Raw genomic sequence first — 23,759 nt, 5'->3', positions numbered from 1 at the left:
TTGAAGCCGGTGGCAGTTTGGGCCTTGGCAATTATAATCAGTTAATTTCTTTTACAGGGTATGTACTTTTAGGTAGGCAGTAGATTTGGGAACGCGTTGTGTTTGAGTGAGTGAGTGAGTGGTCAGTGATCGGTGATAAAACAATAACAATCGCGTTTCTGTTAGGTGTGTGCAGAGAGAGAGAGAGAGAGAGAGAGAGAGTCCAGTCCAGTCCAGTCCAGTCAGTCAATAATCAATCAATCAATCAATCATCTATCTATGTGCACCCAGAACTTTTAACTTCCATACCCAGGATGGTGTATTTGGGAATCCCTGTTACTTTCGTATTCTGTTTTTTAGTTAATTCGCTTAATTTACCTATCATTAAATGCCACAGTGGCTGGAAATTCCCAAGCAGTATGCAGAGTACGACATTTAGTGGAATTCTTTTAATGATGTTATAAAGTCATATATTCTGAATGTTTTTGCTTCCTTCTGTTTAAAATAATTGAGTACACTATTGCACAACAGCAATGTTTATTTAATCTGAACTCAGAGTCTGGACTTGACCTGACCTTCAGAACCTTGGACTTCTCCTGCTTAGGTGCTCTTCATATCCTAAGATCCAATTAATCCTTGGAGTCTTGAGATTCCTCAGTGCCTAGAGATGTGTGTAACTTGAATTCGCCTAATTATAGGACTAAATATATTGCCTGGAAGTGAGTCATGTACAAATGCATTAAACCCAAATCTCTTGGATTGTTGCCTAATTACATTTCTTCCCATAAAACCTGCATTGACACTAAATTTTAAAGTTTCATGCGAGTTTCTTGCAGTTATACTTTCTTGGAGGTGCTAGGCAAAATACAACCGGATATTCAGTTGCAGCAAAAAAAACTTCCCAGATCTGAACAATTGTCTAAAACTAATGACTTTTTTTAAGTAGTATTAGAAAATGAAGCACTCATTGATATTAGATTTGTAAACTTGTGGCTAATATAAGTACAAGAAACAGAAGTGGGAGTAGGCCATTTGGCCCCTTGCATCTACTCCACCATTTAGGAAGATCATGGTTGTTCTATGTGCTTCTTTTTTCATATCCAATATTGATCTCAGTCTTCTATAAACTCAGTGATAGAGTCTTCACAGATCTCTTTGGCAGAGAAGTCCAAAGATTTGCTACCCTCTGGATGAAGAATTTTTTTCTCATCTCAGTGCTGAATTTTTGAGACTGTGACCTTGGTATATGACACTTCAGCAAGGGGAAATATACCACTGCGTCAATCCTGTAATGCCTTGTAAGAATTTTGTAAGAGTGGTTCAATGATACCATCTTTAATTATTTTGAACTTTAGAGAGTATAGACCAGACTGCTTAATTTCTCCTGTTAGGACAATTTCCCTCCCCACCTACCCATCTGACCGTCCCAGGAATCAACCTGGTAAACCTTCACTTGTGATACTGGGAGTGGAATGTATTGTTTCTTATATGCGGAGAGCAAACCAATATACAATATTTCCAGAAGTGATGTCACCAAGGTCCCTTATAATTGCAGTAAGATTTCTTTATCCTTGTGTTCAAATCCTTTTGCAATAAAGACCAGCATCCATGTCCTTTCCTTGATTATCATTTGTGCACTAAGGCACCCAGGTCCCTCTGAAACCAACACCTTTCATTCTTTCCCCTGGATATCATCAGTTAAACTTGGATATATGTGTTGCTGCTTTCAAATGACTGATGGAGATTGTGGAGCCTAAGCACTGATCTTTTTGGCACCTCATTAATTACAACCTCCCAACTTGAAGATGAGTCTTTATTCTTCCTTTCTGCTTTCTGTCTATTAACCAACTGATTCATTCCAGGCAAGTGTCATCTTTCAGGATGAACCTAAAAACAACTCAATGATAATAGATAATTAAGGTGTTAAAAGAAACAAGGAATTTAAAGCAGTATCTGTCACTAGAAAAAAAGTATGAGGTAAACTAATGGGGATGAACGCTTTCAAGCCCCCTGGACCTGATGGCCTGCATCCAAAGCTCTTAAAGGAGGTGGATGCATTGGTTGTAGTACACCAAAATTCCCTGGGGGTCCTGGAGGATTGGAAAATTGCAAATATAACTCCATAATTCAAGAAAGGAGGGAGATAGGAAGCAGGGAACTAGGATCCACTGACCCTAACATTTATCATTGGGGAAATTTCAGAATAAGCAGGTAATACCAGGACATTTAGAAATTTATGAGACAATCAAGCAGACTCAGCATGGTTTTATGAAATGGATTTTTGGATGAAACAAACAGGTTTATAAAGGGAACAATTTTTGGATTGGCTATCAGCAACTAGTGAGATGCTGCAGTGATAAATGCTGGGGCCTTAACTATTTATAATTTATATTGAATGGATTGGATAAAGGGGGCGAGAGTACTGTAGCCAAATTTTCTGTTGATACAATTTATGTGGGTTAACAGATTATGAGGAGGACATAAGGAACTGACAAAGAGACATGGATAGGTTAAGTGAGTGGGCAAAATGTTGACAGAGAGAGAATAACGTGGGAAAATGCGAGGTTATCTACTTTGGAAGGTTGAATGGAAAAGCAAGTTATCATCTAACTGGAATGAGACTCCAAAATATTGTGGTGTAAAGGATTATGGGGGTCCTTGTACATGAAACACAACAAAAAATCATGAAGGTTTAGCAAGTAATTAGGACAGTCAATAGACTGTTGGCCTTTATTCCAAGCTGTATGGAATATAAAAGTAGGAAGCGTTTGATGCAAGTTCTTCAGAACTAGGAAAGGGAGAAAACAAGTTAGTTTTAAGTTGCAGAGAGGAGGAGGAGGGATGGATGGGACCAAGGGAGTATCCCAGATAGGGTGTAGTCAGGATTGCTGCAGCAATAAGCTGTTGATGAACTAATCTGATTGATGAATCAATGAGGGCAGTTGGAGTGACAACTCGATCAAGAAACTCTTTTTTTCCCAGTTCTGATGAAGGGTCTTCAATCTGAAATATTAACTCTCGTTCCCTTTCCACAGATGCTGCTTAGCTGCTGAGTGTTTCTAGCATTTTCTGTTTTTATTTCAGACTTTTCTTGATTTTCATTTGGATGCTGAGAGGATGTTCACCCAGATGGGGATATCTAAAACTAAGGGGCATAATTTCAGAATGAGGGATCACCTGTTTAAGACAGAGATGAAGAGGAAATTCATCTCTCAGAAGATTGTGAATCTTTGGAATTCTGTACCTCAGAGAGGTATGGAGCAGAGTCATTGAAAAAATCAAGACAGAGATTGACAGACCCTTAAACTACAAGGGAGAAACATAGAAAATAGGAGCAAGAATGGGTTATACAGTCTATGCTCCGCCATTCAATATGATCATGAGTGATCATCCACTTCAGTATGGCTTTGTGAAGGGAAGATCTTGCCTCACAAGCCTGATAGGGTTCTTTGAGGAGGTGACCAGGAAGATTGATGAGGGTAGTGCAGTAGATGTGGTCTACATGGATTTTAGTAAGGCGTTTGACAAGGTTCCACATGGTAGGCTTCTTCAGAAGGTCAGAGGCCAAGGGATCCAGGGATGCTTGGCCGTGTGGATTCAGAATTGGCTTGCCTGTAAAAAGCAGAGGGTTATGGTGGACAGAGTGCTTTCGGATTGGAGGGCTGTGACTAGTGGTGTCCCACAGGGATCGGTTCTGGGACCTTTTTGTGATATTTATTAATGACTTGGATGAGGGGGTGGAAGGGTGGATTAGCAAGTTTGTAGATGACACAAAGATCGGTGGTGTAGTGGATAGTGTGGTGGGCTGTTGAGGCTTACAGAGGGATATTGATAGAATGCAGAGCTGGGCTGACAAGTGGCAGATGGAGTTCAATCCGGAGAAGTGTGAGGTGGTACACTTTGGAAGGACAAACTCCAAGACGGAGTACAAGGTAAATGGCAGGATTCTGGGCAGTGTAGAGGAGCAGAGGGATCTGGGGGTTCACATCTACAGATCACTGAAAGTTGCCTCACAGGTAGATAGGGTGGTTAAGAAAGCTTATGGGATGTTAGCTTTCATAAGTCGTGGGATCGAGTTTAAGAGCTGCGAAGTAATGTTGCAGCTTTACAAAACTCTGGTTAGGCCACACTTAGAGTACTGTGTCCAGTTCTGGTTGCCTCATTATGGGAAGGATGTGGAGGTGTTAGAGAGGGTGCAGAGGAGATTTACCAGGATGCTGCCTGGATTAGAGAGTATGGATTATGAGGAGAGACTAAAGGAGCTAGGGCTTTACTCATTGGAGAGAAGGAGGATGAGGGGAGACATGATAGAGGTATATAAAATATTAAGAGGAATAGATAGAGTGGACAGCCAGCGCCTCTTTCCCAGGGCACCAGTGCTCAATACAAGAGGGCATGGCTGTAAGGTAATAGGTGGGAATTTCAAGGGAGATGTCAGAGGGAGGTTTTTCACCCAGAGAGTGGTTGGTGTGTGGAATGCGCTGCCTGGGGTGGTGGTGGAGGCTGACACGTTGGTCAAGTTCAAGAGATTGTTAGATAAGCATATGGAGGAATTTAAAATAGAAGGATATGTGGGAGGAAGGGGTTAGATAGTCTTAGGTGTGGTTTGAAGGTCAGCACAACATGGTGGGCCGAAGGGCCTGTATTGTGCTGTATTGTTCTGTGGTTCAGTTTCCAGTTCCAACCATTTCCTCATATTCCGTGATCTCTTTTAGCATTAAGAAATACATCTACCTCCTTCTTGAATATATTTAATGACTTGGTCTCCACTTCTGTGATGCAGAATTCCACAGGTTCAGTAAATCTTTGACAATTCCTTTTCTCCCACAGATTTTGATCGACCCACTGAGTCCTCCATCAGATTGTTTGTTGTTTCAGATACCAGCATACCAGCATCTACAGCTTCTCGTGTCTCCTCTTTGCACTCCCTTCATGATAAGGACATCCATGCTCGGGTACAGAGCCAAAGTTGCACACACAGATCCTAATGGGGTCTCACTAAGGACCTGTACAACTGCAGCAGGTGATCCTTACTCCTGTACTGAAATTCTCTTGCAATGAAGGCCTTTTTTTTGCACTATTTATTTACTTTGTAATTTATCGTAATTTTATGTTTTTGTAGTGTACCGCTGCCACAAAACAACAAATTTCACGACATATAAATCAGTGATAGTAAACCTGATTCCGACAACATTTGTCTTCTTAACTGCTTGCTGTATCTGAATACTTGCTATCAGTGACTGATGTACAAGGATAACCAAGTCTCATTGTATCTCCCCTTTTCCCAATTTTTCACCATTCAGATAACAATCTGTCTTTCTCTTTTTGGAACCAAAATGAATAACCTGACATTTAACTCAGTTACATGGCATCTGCCATGCATTTGCCCATTTACCCAACTTGTCTAAAGAGGGATATGGGGAACCAGTGGAGAGTGGTGTTGAGGCTAAGACTGGATGAACCATGATCTTTGGCCAAATCCTAGTCCTATTTGTCTATTTTTATGTGCTCTAATTTTGTTTAATAACCTTTTGTGTGGTATCTTTTTTAAGGCCTACTGAAAGTCCAATTAGAACGCACCCACTGGTTCCCCTGATCTGTTCTGCTACCTTAGAAAACTCTAAACAGATTATCTAATATATATGAATGGTGTTGAAATATTGAAACTTTAATTTTCCTAATTAAGGAAGAAAAATGAATGGTGTGAGCTTGCAGCTTTTTTAGTTCCCTGGTGCTTTTGTTAATTTATGCTTATTGTAAGATATTTTCCAATGAGATGCACTGTAGGTATGAAAGCAGTGAAGAAATGTGTGCAGGAAATGGCATATTTTTGTGTCTCACTTCTGAGTTTGTATATTCAATGTCTATTCAAAGCTGAAATGCTTGATACCAATGCTAAACTTCAGTGGTCAATGTACCCTTTATACTATTGTAAAATTCTTCCATTTTCTCTTTAATGAAGACTCTTCTGAAGTTTTAGCCTGTGAGACTATTACTTCTGAATGTATTTTTTTGATATTTTCAGAAGCATACTTGAGGAGCTGGGAAGCCCTTGTGATAGTTGGAACAATTGATTTAATTAGATCAGTTGTTTTCAAGCTGTGTGCATGGGTTCCCTGCAGACTTTGGCTGATTCAGGAGAACTTTCGAAGGAACTTTGAAAGGCTATCCAAACAAAAAGTTACTATTGTTGAGAGAATTCTTAGCTACTTGATTTTTCATTGTTTAATATTAGTAAGCCAGCCCCACAAAAGGGAATAGAGAATACTAAATTCTTGAAATGCTGTGTATCAAATATGTGATGAATTTGGGAACTCCATTTTTGGAAACAGAAGGATCTCTTGGTCATGGAGTTTAAGATTGTTTAATAAATTACCCTAAGCCACATTATGTGCCTGATAATTTTCTGTAATGTACACAAAACACGTGGGGTTGATGAGAACATCGCTTTTGATTTTATTTTTTGTTTGTTTGACTCAGTATTCTGCTTGCCAATTGTCCATAAAAAAATGTCCCCTCAATTTTAAGGAATTGAAAAATTGTCACAATAAAAATTGCATATATTTTTGTTGAACCTTTTTAATGTTGTGGGATAAGATGGCTGTTCAAATAAGGGGAATAAAGAGTGAGAAAGTATTTTTTAAACTCTGTTGATTAGATCTCCCAGCAGGGACTTACATTTGTGATTTCTGATCCAGAGGCATGAGGACTGCCAACTGACATAATTGTAAAAACTCAAGGACAAGCATAGCATTATGTATTGTAGGCTGGAACGCCAAGTAATTAACTTCAGCAGTTTCAAACAATATTTTTCTGGTTACTGCAGCTTGATCAAGTTTGTTGCATTACAGTGCAATTTTGAAGCACCAGGGAAGCAGGTAGCATTGTGTTCTGGGAAAATGATACACAGCTTGTGTTTTATAGCTGCCCTATAAATAGTTTGGACAGAATGTAAACATCTGTTTAAAACCAGCAGCATGAAAAATCACGGCCCAAAATGTGCTGCCTGAAATTACTCTAGAATAACTTGATAATAAAAAAAGTTAATGTTTCAAATGATTATGTTAAGTGCTGTATGGTTAAGTATATTTGAAAACTGAATTTGTTAACCATGACTCCCAAGATCACAAGACTCAATTGAAAACAAAAAATAATTTCTTTCAGTTAAAGTGAAACTTCTTTTAGACTTTGAAGTAGCCAGAACTAAATAATTATTAGGAAACAGATTTTGGAAATGCGTTGATCATTAAGCTCATAAATTTTGGAGAAGTATAGAAAGAACATGCATTTATTTATCTGTTAATCACTAACTAACTTCTTTATGCACCTTAAAAGCAGCAAATTACTCTAGTGCTAATTACCATTTTGTAGATTAACATGGCAATTACTTTGCTGTAGCAAGTACTGCAAGGAATAATGATTAGAATGGACACAATTTATTTTGGTAATATTGGTTCAGAGAATAATGTTCATCAATGAACCAAAAGAATTCCATGCAATCTTAATATGATTTTTGAAGTAAGAGTTTATTTTGATGGGGCCAACTTCCAAAGCAACTTTTGGGTGTTAACATCTGTCTGTTTTCTTTTCGGCTCCCCAGTAGGGGAACATTGATATATTGAAGAAATAATCTGATGCACATATGACTCAGTTTTACACCAGAAATAATGTGTATAGGAATGGTCATACCATTCGTTTAAATAGGGACATGAAATCTGTGGAAAAAAATGACTGCTCTACTCTTTATTTGAACGTTTTCAATTATTTGAATGTCTTAATGTATTTTTAATTATTTAAATTCATTGCTAATGTTTCTGACTGTCAGAGATATCTAAAAAGTTTTAAAACTCCTTTTGTGGCCTTTTGAAAGCTGTCAGAATATTCTGGGAATCTGTGCCTCGGAGTTTATTGCTGGCATAGGCTGAGGCCTACTTATGATTTGAAGCCTGCTCTGTCTTGTTGGATGCTGGCTGGGCATCAGGCATCTGCATCCAATAAAAGTAATGGTTGGTGGGGACTATGGACGGTGGGTCTGGGTAGCGGGCTTGGTTCAAGATGATCTGGCTCATGGTGTGTTGGTTTAATAGCTTGTACAACAGTGCAAGATTTCCTTAGAACTGCAGTTTGTGTCTACATTTAAGCGCTCTACAAGCTGTTGGATCTTGGTGGAAGTGTTACAGACATTTGATGCTTTGCTGCATTTTAGGCTTGTTACCAAGACTAAAGCACATGGAATAATACGATCACAGGGAGCATGGTAGAAAATTTACCAAGCAACAGGAAGCAGAGAGTAGCTATAAACATTTTTGAACTGGAGAAAAGTACACAGTGGTGCTTCCCAGGGGTTTGTACTAAATCCAGTGCTTTTCTGGGTGAGTACTAATGGCTTGGATATAAGGGGCACAATTTTCATATTTGTAGACAGCACAAAACTGAAGTGTGGTGAACTGTGAGGATAGTGATAGACTTCAGAAGGGTATGGATAGTCTGGTGTAATGGGTGGTCACAGCAGATGAAAGTTAATGTAGAAAAATTCAAGTGGCACATTATGGTAGGAAGAATGGGAGGCGGAATAAACTAGAGGGCACAATTTAAAGTGGATGCAGGAAAACACAATCTGTGGATTTAGGTACCTCGGTCATTGTATGTGGTGGGCCAAGTTGTCAAAGAAATTTTAAGAAAAGCATATAGGATTCCCACATTTTATAAATGGAGGCATTGGGTATAAAAGCAAGGAAGTCATGATGAACCCATCTAAAATACTGGTGTGGCCATAGCTGGAGTAAGCAAAGAGTCGAGGATTCAGAAGAAATTAAATAGAATGGTGCTGGGGATACACTGGAGAACCTGGAGTTGGTCTCTTTGAACAATGAAGATTATGAGGGAATCTGATAGGGGTATTGAAAATCATGAAGTGTATACAGAGTAACTAAAGAGAAATTTGTTCCCGTTTGTAGAAGGTTCAAAAGATAGAAGACTTGGAATGAAGATGGTTGGTAAAAGAACCAAAAGTGACTTGGGGAAAACCATTTTTATGCAGCAAGTGATTAGGATCTGGATGCACCGCTGGGAGTAATAGTGGAGGCAAATTCAGGCAGAACTAGGTAAATACTTGAAAGGAAATAATTTGCAGGGCTACGAGGTGGGGCATGAGATTGGCTGGATTGCTCCTGCATAGAACTGACGTGGACTAATTGAATTAAATGGTTTCCTCTGTGATGAGAACCTTTCTTAGTTCTGTTAAATAAGCCAACTTGATTGGTTTAGTTTTGCTAACTGTTTTGCATATGTTTATATTTCATGTGCAAGACTGTCAGATTAAAGAGGTTACCTATAAAATACACTTAGTATAATAGAGTCAACATGCTCCAATTTTTCTTTTTAAAAATCAGGAGATCAAGGAATAATCTTCAATACAGTTTTAGTGAAAAATTGATAAAGATTTAATAAACGCGAGAATAGTTTGCAAATAATAATCTGCTGAAAGCTTTCTTTCTCTGACATGCATTTGTGCCTTACCATTGATGACCTTTGAGGCTCTGGAATCCTTTCCTTCGAATCTCCCCCTCTAAGGCCTTGCTTAAAACCCATTTCTTTTGTAGGTTTTGGCCTTCCCTTAACATCATTGTTTTAGTGTTCATTTTGTTTATTTAAAGCACTTTGGATTGTTTCTGTTCTATGGCCGTTTTCTTTCCCTTCTATTTGGACTTTCAAGCTTTTGCATTTTGACAAAATATTTTGATAATTTTGGGGCAATAGATTGTGCAAAATTTTGCATCTGCAAATAAGAATTTAGCCTTCAATTTTTCATAGTAACTTAACTTGTCTATTGTGCATTGTAAAGTGATGTGACGAACACAGGCTATTGTGTTATTTTGATAGAAATAGAAATGCATTTCACTTTTGAGAAGAAATTAATGTAAACCCATTGGAAAAGAACTAAACACCTTGCATTGTTTACCAGTCAGCTAGTAAGATACAGTGTCCTACAGCAAGGCAAATTATGCAGAGATTTTTGTAGCAGTGCCTTTTGTAATTGTTAACTTTGGTACTTAGAATACTTTGCATCCTGAAGCTTTTCCCTGGGGGTTGCCAAAGCACAAGATGCAAAATTTGAAGGCAAAGGTACAAGAAGGTGCTAGAAAAACACTGGTTATTTTCCTCATTAAATATTTAAGAAATACACTCAGTGGTATGCTTTACTACTTGTTAAATAAAGGGAAGTTAATTTTCTGGAATTTCAACTTGAATAATTTCATTAATTTGTTCCTGAGGGTGAAGCTTTTGGACAGTCCAGATTTGATTTGTGCAGTTATTTAGGTAAACCTGCACATGAAATACAGCACTTGTTTAGCTTATGGTCCAACTAAACATGAATTCATCTGAATGTGCTGTTTGGTGTTTATATTTTGATAAAATGGGATTGTTATAATGTGCCTTGCACCATTGATAGGATATCTGAATTTATTTTCATGAAGTGGGTGTAATGCAGAAATTAACTTATTACTAAGGCCTAAAATATAATTCAATTAATTACACAATTTGTGTATTTAGAATATTCCATAATTTAACAAGATAGTGACTACATGTGTACTGGACTTGCCAAAATAGGAGAAATATGGTTTCTTCTCTTTAAAGTTTTATAAGTTTCTTCCTTTCTTTGCCTGTGTTATAAAGTATTTCAGCTTGGTTTTGGGACTATATTTCAGATGCAAGGAAATATGCCTTGTGATGTCATACTGTTTCAATCTTCTTCTTGCCTGTGTCGGACTGTTATTATCATGGAGGACCTTGGCATCTTGATCTGCCTATTTAATTTTGGGTAATTCCCAAATTACAAAGAAGCACTACAAATTTCAGTATAAGGAAGCTGGATCTCATTTCTTTTGTAAATTCTTTTATTCTTGTTTGGCTGGTTTGGAAAGACTGTTACGTTCAGTGTGAGGTTGATTAACCGATCTAATGTGTTTGAGGGAAGAGAATTTACCTCAGTAATTCGACCATGCAATTTGTTGGCAGTGAGTTGGATCTGAATTTGGCCCATCGTTTGATGAAAGTTGCTGCAGTCACATCCTGTGAACTCCTTCACCACTTGTGTCTGAAGTGGCTACAATGACCTTGTCTTGTTTGGATCTAATTAAGATCTTTATGTGTCTTCTGTGACAGGTTAAAAACTGGTAGTTTCACTGTTGGTTCAGTATTGAGAAGTTTTATCTGGACATCAGTTTCATCCCATGTTTTCTTCAGGATGTTGAACTGTTGCGTCCTGCAAGGCCTGGGTATGGGAGATAAATTATGAGCTGGAAGGTTCAGTGACTGAGATTTGGCTTACCTTCAGTTACCAGTTTTGTAGAGAAATTGCTGGTTATCCACAATTCACTGTTTTGCGGGCAATAATGTGCATGTCCAGCCAAATTTAGAGGTCAGCTATTGGTGCATGTGATCTCCCACTCTGCAGCTGGATTAACCATTGAGTCCATTCACAGAGCATTGATGTGCTAAGGGGAAAGATGGACTTTGTACCTGGTCTTTCAGCTTTTTGCCAAGGCCGGCTGACGTAAGAACTGTGTCCGTGGAGGCACCAACCCTGTGAAAGATGCTCAGTCAAGATTTAATTATTTGTTAGCATTTTAGAATTTTCAGTTACATTGATTTTGTTTTGTTAAATTGCTGTTTACTAATAAAATGAACAAAATATTTGTGTGAACAGCATTTACCCTCATGTAGGGCATGATGTCCACATGAGATTTCATGAGCAGTTACCTTTGCAATGAGGATGTACCCAGCATCCAAATTGTGTACAACACAGTCCCATTAATAGCCAATGAAGTGAATAATTGCTTTATCTGCCTTTTTGATTTTCTTGGTTGAAGTGAGAAGAAAATACTGGGCGAACTTACAACTTTTTTTCAAAAGATGATATGGGATCTTTTACTTTCAGCTGCATAAACAGATGTGACCTCATTTATTGTACATTCCAAGTGGTGGTACCACCCATCATTCTCAGCAATACACTGACGTAGCTACTCAGATTATATACCCAAAAAAGGGTTTGAATGTACTGTTTTATAGTAGTGAGTAGTAGGCCAACTGAACCAAGCATGTGTTCTAAAATTAAATCGCAACTTCAAACATAGCATCAATATTAAAAAAAGAAAATGAAAAATGTCAAAAAACAAGAAATACTGAAAATATGCAAGTTACCTCTCAGCACCAGTGAACAAAGTGTAAAAATTAGGTTATTGTTAAATTGCAGTTTATGTGATCTAATTAATGTAGTTTTGCATTAGGAGAACCTTGTAAGCATGTTGCCAAATTTTAATCAAGTGGACTGTTTGGCAGTAATTTTTTTTCCATTACTAGTCCCATGATAAGGTAGGGTACTGAACTGTTTTGGCATCAGTAGTTTGGCATGCAATCAGATAGCCACTACTTAATCAAGAAGTGAAAATGTGCAAAATTAGTTTAAGTACCTTCTGCATCATCATCTAGTGATAGCACTCAGCTTTGATATTTAATAATGCACCCATTCAGTTGTGATTTAATAATGCTGAACCAAGTGTCTGATCCAATTCATGTTGGTGGAAAATTGCTGCCGTTGGAAAGTAGGTATTGCCCATCATTAATTACGCTGAAGAAAATGGAAGTGAACTGCTGGTGTTGGATAGGGAATAACTGGAACCTTACCCAGTGATTATGTAGGAATCTCCCAAATCAGGATGTTATATGGATCATGATCAGATCGGAATCAGATTTATTTATTATCACTGACATATGATGTGAAATTTGTTGTTTTGCGGCAGCAGTACAGTGCAACATAAAAATCTATAAATTACATAGAAACATAGAAAAACTACAGCACAATTCAGGCCCTTCGGCCCACAAAGCTGTGCCGAACATGTCCCTCCCCTAGAAATTACTAGGCTTACCCATAGCCCTCTATTTTTCTCAGCTCCGTGTACCTATCCAACAGTCTCTTAAAAGACCCTATCGTATCCGCCTCCACCACCGTTGCCGGCAGCCCATTCCACGCACTCACCACTCTCTGAGTGAAAAAACTTACCCCTGACATCTCCATACCTACTCCCCAGCACCTTAAACTTATGTCCTCTTGTGGCAACCATTTCAGACCTGGGGAAAAGCCTCTATCTACCCAATCAATACCTCTCATCATCTTATATACCTCTATCAGGTCCCCCCTCATCCTCCGTCGCTCCAAGGAGAAAAGGCCGAGTTCCCTCAACCTACTTTCATAAGGCATGCTCCGCATTCAAGGCAGCATCCGAGTAAATCTCCTCTGCACCCTTTCTATGGCTTCTACATCCTTCCTGTAGTGAGGTGACCAGAACTGAGCACAGTACTCCAAGTGGGGTCTGATCAGGGACCTATATAGCTGCAACAATACCTCTCGGTTCCTAAATTCAATTCCCCAGTTGATGAAGGACAATACACCATATGCCTTCTTAACCACAGAGTCAACCTGCGCAGCCGCTTTGAGCGTCCTATGGACTCGGACCCCAAGATCCCTCTGATCCTCCACACTGCCAAGGGTCCTACCATTAAGACTATATTCTGCCATCATATTTGACCTACTAAAATGAACCACTTCACACTTATCTGGATTGAACTGCATCTGCCACTTCTCAGCCCAACTTTGCATCCTATCTATGTCCCTCTGTAACCTCTGACAGCCCTCCAAACTATCCACAACACCCCCAACCTTTGTGTCATCTGCAAACTTACTAACCCACCCCTCCACTTCCTCATCCAGGTCGTTTATAAAAATCACAAAGAGCAAGGGTCCCAGTACAGATCCCTGAGGTACACCACTGGTCACCGACCTCCACGCAGAATACGACCCTTCAACAACCACCCTTTGCCTTCTGTGGGCCAGCCAGTTCTGAATCCACACTGTAGTGCCCCCTTGAATTCCATGTCTCCTTACTTTCTCAATAAGCCTTGCATGGGGTACCTTAGAAAACGGTTTGCTGAAATCCATATACACTACGTCTACTGCTCTTCCTTCATCGATGTGTTTAGTCACATCCTCAAAAAATTCAATCAGGCTCGTAAGGCAGGACCTGCCCTTGACAAAGCCATGCTGACTATTCCTAATCATATTATACCTCTCCAAATGTTCATAAATCCTGCCTCTCAGGATCTTCTCCATTAGCTTACCAACCACTGAGGTGAGACTCATTGGTCTATAATTTCCTGCGCTATCCCTACTCCCTTTCTTGAATTAGGGAACAACATCCGCAACCCTCCAATCTTCCGGAACCTCTCCCGTCTCCATCGACGATGCAAAGATCATCGTCAGAGGCTCCGCAATCTCTTCCCTCGCTTCCCACAGCAGCCTCGAGTACATCTCATCCGGTCCCGGCGATTTATCCAAGTTGATGCTTTCCAGAAGTTTCAGCATCTCCTCTTTCCTAATATCTACATGTTCAAGCTTTTCAGCCCACTGCAAGTCCCCATTACAATCCCCCAGATCTTTTTCCGTAGTGAATACTGACGTAAAGTATTCATTAAGCACCTCTGCCATTTCTTCTGGATCCATACACACTTTCCCACTGCTGCACTTGATAGACCCTATTCTTTCGCATCTTATCCTCTTGTTCTTCACATACCTGTAGAATGCCTTGGGGTTTTCCTTAATCCTGCCCGCCAAGGCCTTCTCATGCCCCCTTCTGGCTCTCCTAATCTCCTTCTTAAGCTCTTTCCTATGAGCCTTATACTCTTCCAGATCTCTAATGTTACCTAGCTCCCTATACCTTTTGTAAGCTTTTCTTTTCCTTTTGACTAGATTTATTATAGCCTTTGTACACCACGGTTCCTGTATCCTCTTGTGACTCCCCTGTCTCATTGGAACATGCCTATGCAGAACACCACACAAATATCCCCTGAATATCTGCCACGTTTTTTCTGTACTTTTCCCTGAGAACATCTGTTCCCAATTTAATCTTCCAATTTCCTGCCTGAGAGCCTCATAATTCCCTTTACTCCAAGTAAACGCCTTTCTAGTCTCTGTTCCTATCTCTCTCCAGTGCTAACATAAAGGAGACAGAATTATGATCACTATCACCAAAATGTTCACCCACTGAGAGATCTGACACCTGACCAGGTTCATTTCCCAATACCAAATCAAGCACAGCCTCTCCTCTTGTCGGCTTATCTGCATATTGTGTCAAGAATCCTTCCTGAACACACTTAACAAACTCCTCCCCATCTAAACCCTTCACTGTCTGGAGATGCCAATTGATGTTTGGGAAATTAAAATCCCCCATCACAACAACTCTGTTATTCTCACACCTTTCTAGGATCTGCTGCCCTATCTGTTCCTCAATATCCCTGTTACTATTGGGCGGCCTATAAAAAAACACCCAGTAAAGTTATTGACCCCTTCCTGTTCCTAACCTCCACCCACAGAGACTCCGTAGACAGTCCCTCCACGACGTCCATCTTTTCCACAGCTGTGACACTATCTCTGATCAACAGTGCCACTCTCCCACCTCTTTTACCTCCTTCCCTGTCCTTTCTGAAACATCTAAAACCCGGCACTTGAAGCAATCATTCCAGTGCCTGAGCCATCCAAGTCTCCGTAATGGCCACCACATCATATCTCCAAGTATTGATCCAAGCTCTAAGCTCATCCGCCTTGTTCACAATACTCCTTGCGTTAAAATAGACACATCTCAAACCTGTCTGAGCACGTCCCTTCTCTATCACCTGCCTATCATACCTACTACTAGCTTTCTCTATTTGAGAGCCAAACACCTCTTCCCCAGTCTCTCCAGTTCAGATCCCACCCCCCAACAATTCTAGTTTAAACCCTCCCCAGTAGCCTTAGCAAACCTCCCTGTCAGGATATTGGTCCCCCTGGGAGTCAAGTGCAACCCGTCTTCTTTGAACGGGTCATACCTGCCCCAAAAGAGGCCCCAATGATCCAGAAATCTGAATCCCTGCTCCTTACTCCAATCCCTCAGCCATGCATTTAACCTCCTCATTCTGTTCCTATACCCACTGTCACTTAGCACAGGCAGTAACCTGGAAATTACTACCTTTGAGGTCCTGCTTCTCAACTTCCTTCCTAATTCTTTTTTCAGGACCTCATTCCTTTCCCTACCTATGTTGTTGGTACCAATATGTACCACAACCTCTGGCTGTTCTCCCTCCCCCTTCAGGATATCTTGGACGCGATCTGAAACATCCCGGACCCTGGCACCTGGGAGGCAAACTACCTTCCGAGTTTCTTTCCTGCATCCACAGAAACGCTTGCCCGCCCACCTAACTATAGAGTCCCCTGTCACTAGTGCCCTCCTCTCTCCTTCCCTACCCTCCTGAGCCACAGGGCCGGACTCTGTGCCAGAGACACTGCCACTGTTGCTTCCCCCAGGTAGGCTGTCTCCCCAACAATACTCAAGCAGGAGTACTTATTGTCAAGGGGTACGGCCACAGGGGTACTCTCTGGTACCTGACTCTTCCCCTTCCCCCTCCTGACTGTGACCCGCTTGCCTGACTCCTGTGGCCCCGGTGTGACCACCTGCCTATAACTCCTTTCTATCACCTCCTCCTTCTCCCTGACCAGACGAAGGTCATCGAGCTGCATCTCCAGTTCCCTAACACGGTCCCTCAGGAGCTGCAGCTCGACACACCTGGTGCAGATGTAGCCTTCCCAGAGGCAGAGAGACTCCGGGAGCTCCTACATCTGACACTGAGTACAGGAAATCGCACTCATGTCCCTTCCTTTCCTGGAGTCACCTACCTTTCCTCACCCCTTTACACCTAAGCCCTTTGAGCCAAAGCCCAAAACACTCTGCTCCCTCTCACTCCGCTGCCCGATCCGACACTGCCCGCTGGATATGGCGGTTTGCTTTTTAAACTACCTGCACCTTACCTACTGACGTCACGCGCCTTTGCAGTCCAGCCCTCGCTATTCCCAATTAAAAACTTATAAAACGACTTAAAAAAGAACCTTATAAAATCTAACCCTTATAATAAAAACCCTATTAAAAATAAAACCTTATTATTATTACAAAATTTATTATTACAAAAATAAATAGTGCAAAAAAGGAATAATGAGATGGTGTTCATGGGTCATTCAAAAATCTGATGGTGGAGGCGTAAAAGCTAATTCTGAATCATTGAGTTTGGGTTTTCAGGTTCCTGTACCTCCTCCCTGATGGTAGTAATGAGAAGAGGGCATGTCCCAGATTGTGAGGGTCCTTAATGATAGATGCCGCCTTCTTGAGTCACCACCTCTTGAAGATGCCCTCGATGATGGGGAGGTTTGTGCCCATGATGGAGCTGGCTGAGTCTATAACCCTCTGCAGCCTCTTGGGATCCTGCGCATTGGAGCCTCCATACCAGGCTGATGCAACCAGTCAGGATGCTGTCCACTATACATTTATAGTAATTTGTAAGAGTGTGAGGGAAAGTACCAACTGTCATTAAACTCCTAACGAAGTAGAGCTGCTGGTGTACCTTCTTCATGATCACATCAATGTGTTGGGCCCAGGATAGATCCTCTCAGATATGTTGATGCCCAGGAACTTAAAGCTGTTCACCCTTTCCACCGCTGACTCTTCAATGAGGACTGGTGTGTGTTCTCCCGACTTCCCCTTCCTAAAGTCCACAATCAGTTCCTTGGTCTTGCTGACATTGAGTGCAAGGTTGTTGTTGCAACACTACTCAACCAGCTGATCTACCTCACTCCTGTATGCTCCCTCATCGCCATCTGAGATTCTACCAATAACAATGTTGTCATCAGCAAAATTTATAGATGGTGTTTGATTGATATGTGCTTTGCTACACAGTCATGAATGTAGAGAGAATAGAGCAATGGGCTAAGCACACATCCTTGAGGTGCGCCTGTGTTGATCGTCAGCGAGGAGGAGATGTTACTGCCGATCCGCACTGACTGTGGTCTCCCTATAAGGAAGTGGAGGATCCAATTACAGAGGAAGGTACAGAGGCCCAGGTTTTGAAGCTTGGTTATTAGTACTGAGGGAATGATGGTGTTGAACACCAAGATGCAATTGATAAACAGTAGCCTGACGTATGTCTTGTAGTTGTCTATATGCTCCAAAGCAGAGTGGAGAGCCAGTGAGATTGCGTCTGCTGTAGACCTGTTGTGGCAGTAGGCAAATTGCAGGTGGTCTAGGTCCTTGTTCAGGCAGGAGTTAATTCTAGCCATAACCAACTTCTTGAAGCACTGCATCACAGTAGATGTGAGTGCTACTGGCTGATAGTCGTTGAGGCAGCTCACCCTACTCTTCTTGGGCACAGGAATGATTGCTGCCCTTTTGAAGCAGGTGGGAACCTCTGACTGCGGCATTGAGAGGTTGAAGATGTCCTTGAACACTCCAGCCAGTTGGTCAGCACAGATTTTCAGTACCCTGCCAGGTACACCGCCGGGGCCTAAAGCCTTGCAAGGGTTCACCCTCTTGAACGATGTTCGGACATCGGCCTCCGAGACAGAGATCACAAGGTTGTCGGATGCTGTGAGGATTTTATGCTCCCTTTCAAAGTTTGCATAAAAATCATTGAGCTTGTTGGGGAGTGAAGCAGCACTGCCATTTATGCTGTTGGGTTTTGCCTTGTAGGAAGTAATGGCATGCAAACCCTGCTGTCATGTATCCGATTGTGTCTCTAGCTTCACTCGGAGTTGCTTTTTCGCTCTTGCAATGGCATTCTGTAGGTCATACTTTGACCTTTTGCAGGATTCTTGATTGCCAGTCTTGAACGTCACAGATCTAGCTCTCAGCAGACTGCGAATCTCTTGGTTCATCCAGGCCTCCTGGTTTGGGAAAACCCGGTATGTTCTCGAAAGCACACATTCGTCCATGCAGGTCTTGATGAAGTCATTGATGGCTGTGGCATATTCATTCAGATCCCTGAATATGGTCCGGTCCACTGATTCAAAGCAGTCCCGTAAATGGTCGTCTACCTCCCTTGACCATACCACTGGTGCTGCGGTCCTCAGTCTCTGCCTATATGCTGGGAGTTGTATGTCTTAGAATGGGGGTGGTGCTTGCTGCCCTTATCCTCCAAGGTGGAAGAAGTTCAATCCGGTTCCTATTGGTAGCAAATTGCAGCAGTTTCTTTGTGTACAAACATAATTAAGTCAATTTAAAATACCACAAGCCTCAATTTTTACCAGATGTTTGGAACATTTAAAAAAAAACTATTGCTTTAGCTGGTGCTATGACATGTTCATCTGTGTCCACTGAAAATTTTCTCTGCCAATGATGTCACAATGCCTGTTAACACATTATTTATTTTTGGGAGCAATTAACTTGCACAGAACTAAAATGCTGAAAATCAATTAAAGTTTAAAAAAAATATACTATATACTAAGTAATGGGTTGACAAGCTTAATAACTATTATGCGCTCATCTTAAATAGTTCAAGTTGACAATTTTTTTCAATGGTTTCTTTTGCCCCAGCCAACCCCATGCTGTTATGCCCGTCATTTCACCTCATGCCACCTCACATCACCCTGTCCCGCACCATATAAACTTGAAATTCTGTATTTGGAAGAAACATGCCAGAAGTGTCAAATGAATTGTCTACATATGTAGATTTATTCAGTTTATCTGGTAATTAAGTTTGTCAATAATGCTGATAATTTATTGTGTTTAACTGATCAATAATTGGTGTCCAGTTTGACTAATACCATAAGTGATCATTGCACGTGTAGAGTTGCCCCATTATTTTTATGTTGGGCTAGCTGGCAAGGAAGTAAAACATTTTTCTTGGTTACCTGGATAGTTCATAACAAATTGGAAGTTGGTTTATTATTGTCAACATGTACTGCGATACAGTGAAAAACTTTGTTTTGCATGCCATCCATACTGATCATTTCAAAACATAAGTACATAGAGGTATTACAAAGGGAAAATCAATAACAGAATGCAGAATATAGTGTTACAGTGACAGAGAAAGTGCAGTTCAGGTATAAATAAGGTGCAAGGGCCATGACAAGGTAAATTGAGAGGTCAAGCATCCATCTTATCGTACTAGTGGACCATTCAGTAGTCTTATAACAGTGGGATAGAAGCAGCCCTTGAGCCTGGTAGTGCACGTTTTTAAACTTTTGTATCTTCTGCCCGATGGAAGGGGGGAGAAGTGAGAATGATAGGGGTGGGAGAGGTCTTTGACTACGTTGGCTGCTTTCCTAAGGCAGTGGGAAGTGTAGACAGAGTCCATGGAGGGGAGGCTAGTTTTTGAGATGGAATAAGCTGTGTCCACAACTCTGCAATTTCTTGCGGTCTTGGGCAGACCAGTTGCCATACCAAGCTCTGATGCATCCGGATAGCATGCCTTCCATTAAAATTAGTGAGGGTCAATGGGGAGATGCTGAATTTCCTTAGCCTTTTGAGGAAGTAGAGGCCCTGGTGCACTTCCTTGGCCAAAGTGTCTACATGGTTGGATCAGGACAAGCTATTGGTGATGTTTAGTCCAAGGAACTTGAAGCTCTCAACCATCTCCACCTCAGCACCATCGATACATACAGGGCTTGTGCTCCATAAATGTGACTTGTAAAATGGGTTATGTAGAGGGAAAAGAATTAGATGTGATGGAAAGTATTTGATATTCAATTACCTCCTGTTTCTGGACCTGTTTATAGTCCTTTTGTTGTTGTATGCACAACAGTTAGGAGCACTTGCACATGGATTGTCATTCAGTCCATAGTAATCTGTGAGAATGATGATAATTCTTTGTATACGTGTAATATACCAATAGGATGGGAAACATGCTCATCTTGAAGTTGATAGTAAAAGCTGAGTGTATTTTGCCTTTAGAAATGGGATAGGAACTGACAGAAAATTGTAAATAGTTTTGAGAGATGCTCATATTTATGTAACACCTTTCATATCCTTTTCAAGACATTGCAATAGGTGTCCTTCATTTTGCAGCCAGTGAAAATAATTATGTAGGAATTGACTGTAAATGTAGTGTGAATTGTATACCTGGATGGAACTTAAGGTATGTGACACAATTTTTCTGACAAAACAAATCCATATATTAGCAAGAAAAATCTGTAATGTAATGTGTTTGATACATGTTTATTTCTTTCCAGAGTGGTGTGATGTCATGGCAACTGCCAGTTCTAATATTGCTACAAGTGACCAAGCCTTGGAAAAGTCACAATTGAACTTAAAAAGTAAGTCCAGAGTTGGTCATTTACTAACTTTTACTGATGTTAAAATTGTGGTTACATAATTGATGAGCCATGATAACACTTTTGGCTAATCTCTCCAATTCTTTCCATCTAACTTTTACTCTGTCACAGATGAGTTAACTAGCCTTGGTACTGTGATACAGAGAAGTTAACTCATTTGGGTTGGCTCAGACGTTGAAATACTATCATCAGATCAGCCTGCAGATTTTTGTATTTTGTCAAAATTGTTGTAGCTTATAAATTGTGTTATTGATAGAAAATAGTAATGTAACAAATGCTTTTGAAGTGGTAACAGATTGTGTAGTTAAAGACAATGCATAGGACTACAAGAATTTCCAGAAGGCATTCAGTGCGATGTCTTTCATTTAAACAATGTCTTTATGAATTGCTGTCAGGTAGATGGGACTAGCAGAATAATGTTTCGGCACAGACTAGAAGGGCCGAATGGCCTGTTTTCTGTGCTGTAGTTTTCTATGGTTCAGGAAGCTTTTCTAAAAAAAAGGAAATATCACAGTATGGATTAAAAAAAATATGGCTAATGGGCAGGAAACAATTGATGTGACATGTCGCATTTGCATCTCACAATTGCCTGGCAATGACCACTTCCAACCAAAGAGGTTCTAATTGCCTTTCAATGGCTTTACTGTTGTGACTGACTAAGTCACCAGAGAGACACTGAAGCTGGTGATATAAAAGTCTTTTTCAACACAGCAGATCTTCTGGAGATAATCTAATTCTTCTCTCCCAACACAATATTTTATACTTTTTAAAAACACAAAGACAACAATAAACAATTCTGTTTGGTTGAGCCCTTAGCTCCGTCTGCCGCAACAGCCAGGACCTCCCGGTGGCCACCCACTTCAATTCCACATCCCACTCCCATACTGACATGTCTATTCATCGCTGCCTCTACTGCCACGTTGAGGCCAGACGTAGATTGGAGGAACAACACCCCATATTCCACCTTAGGAGTCTCCAGTCTGATGGCCTCAACGTAGATTTCTCTAACTTCCAGTAACTCCACCCCTTCTTTTTCTCCCCCCCCCCACCAGCCCCCACTCCTTTGTCTTTGCTTATTCCTGTGGCTCCCTTCCCCCGCCTTGATGACCTGCCCATCTCCTCTCCTCCCATCCTTTATTCCATGGTCCACTGCCCTCTCCTACCAGATTCCTCCTCCCTCAGCCCTTTGCCTCTTCTATCTAACACCTCTCAGCTTATTACATCCCCCCCCCTCCCCCCCCCAAACTGGACTCACCTATCACCTGCCTGCGTGTGCTCCTCCCTCTCCCCACCACCTTCTTATCCTGGCTTCTGTCCTCTTCCATTTCAGTCCTGATGCCTGATGAAGAGTCTCGGCCCGAAACATCAACTGTTTATTCCCCTCCATAGATACTGCCTAACCTGCTGAGTTCCTCCAGCACTTCTTGTGCAGTCTTAAGGGACTGCCTAAGAAGAAGCATGTACTATCTTCAGGGAATACATTGCAGTAACTTAATCAAAGATTCTTCAACAGCATCTTCAGAATCTATGAGCTCTACTAACTGGAAGTGAAAGGGCAGCCAGGCACTGCAGTCACACTCTTCATTGCTGGGTCAAAATCCTGGAGCTCCTTACCTAAACCTCATTGTGGCAACTTATCAACACATTCTCAAAGAAAATGAGGAATGGGCTATAAAACTGGCCAAGCTCACAACATCCATACTCTTAATAATGAATGTAAAAAGAAAGATAGGATTGAAATCTGTATCAATATAACTCTAAAACTGCAACTTATGAAATTTGAACGTGTAATTTAATACATCAATCTAGAGATTTCTGCCAGTGATACCTTGCTTCTTTTCAAGATGCATCATTGCAATCTTTGCCAATGCAATCATCATAGAATCAGTGATTTTCAACTTTTTACATCATATTCTTTTGCTAAAACCTTAGTCTTACTCGATCAAAAATAACAAGTTTTTCTTTCAAGGTGAGCAAATTTACAATTACTGCTGAACAGTCTGGTCAAACTAATTTTAAGGGCTCACTTTGGAATAATATTTAAAATTGACTTTACTTTCAACATATTATGGAAAGTTATTATTTTGTCTTTTCCCTTAAATCCCATATACGTATCTGAATCTTTTTCATGCATTGCTGTCTGTGAAATTTCTGCAATGATCCTTCACACCATTGATATCCATAGATGGCGCTACAGTCAAAGCCATGCTAATAGAACACAGGACACCCAGCACAGTACAGGCCCTTCAGCCCACAATATTGAGCCGACATTTTATCCTGCTCTAAGATCTATCTAACCCTTCCCTCCCACATAGCCCTCCATTTTTCTATCATTCATGTGCCTATCTAAGAGTCTCTTACTTGTCCCTAATGTATCTGCCTCCACTACCTCTGCTGGCAGTGCATTCCATGCACCCACCACTCTGTAATTTGCCCACCACTGAATAAAGACTCACTGGTCTGTAACTCCCAGGGTTGTTCCTACTCGAACAAAGGAACAACATTTGCCTCCCTTCAATCATCTTGTATTACTCCTGTGCCCAGTGAGGATGCAAAGATCATTGCCAAAGGCGCAGCAATCTCTTCCCTCGCT

General features: G+C 40.9%; 1 protein-coding gene across 5 annotated transcripts in view; it reads left to right on the top strand.

The window, feature by feature from the left end:
* wwp2 (WW domain containing E3 ubiquitin protein ligase 2) overlaps positions 1 to 23,759 on the top strand; it is a 152,329-nt gene that overhangs the window by 82 nt on the left and 128,488 nt on the right. For 3 of the 5 annotated variants that reach the window (XM_052028733.1, XM_052028729.1, XM_052028731.1), the window contains exon 2: positions 21,065 to 21,148. In XM_052028733.1, the coding sequence (XP_051884693.1) occupies positions 21,079 to 21,148 (70 nt within the window). In that variant the 5' untranslated portion in view covers positions 21,065 to 21,078. Of the gene's footprint in view, positions 1 to 3; positions 59 to 4,949; positions 5,003 to 21,064; positions 21,149 to 23,759 lie in introns of those variants that run through there. The other 2 variants (XM_052028730.1, XM_052028732.1) reach the window with 2 other exon arrangements.

The sequence above is a fragment of the Pristis pectinata genome, chromosome 13 (assembly GCF_009764475.1).
Source record: "Pristis pectinata isolate sPriPec2 chromosome 13, sPriPec2.1.pri, whole genome shotgun sequence".
Classification (NCBI taxonomy): Eukaryota; Metazoa; Chordata; class Chondrichthyes; order Rhinopristiformes; family Pristidae; genus Pristis; species Pristis pectinata.
This window is presented reverse-complemented; position numbering and strand designations above follow the sequence as displayed.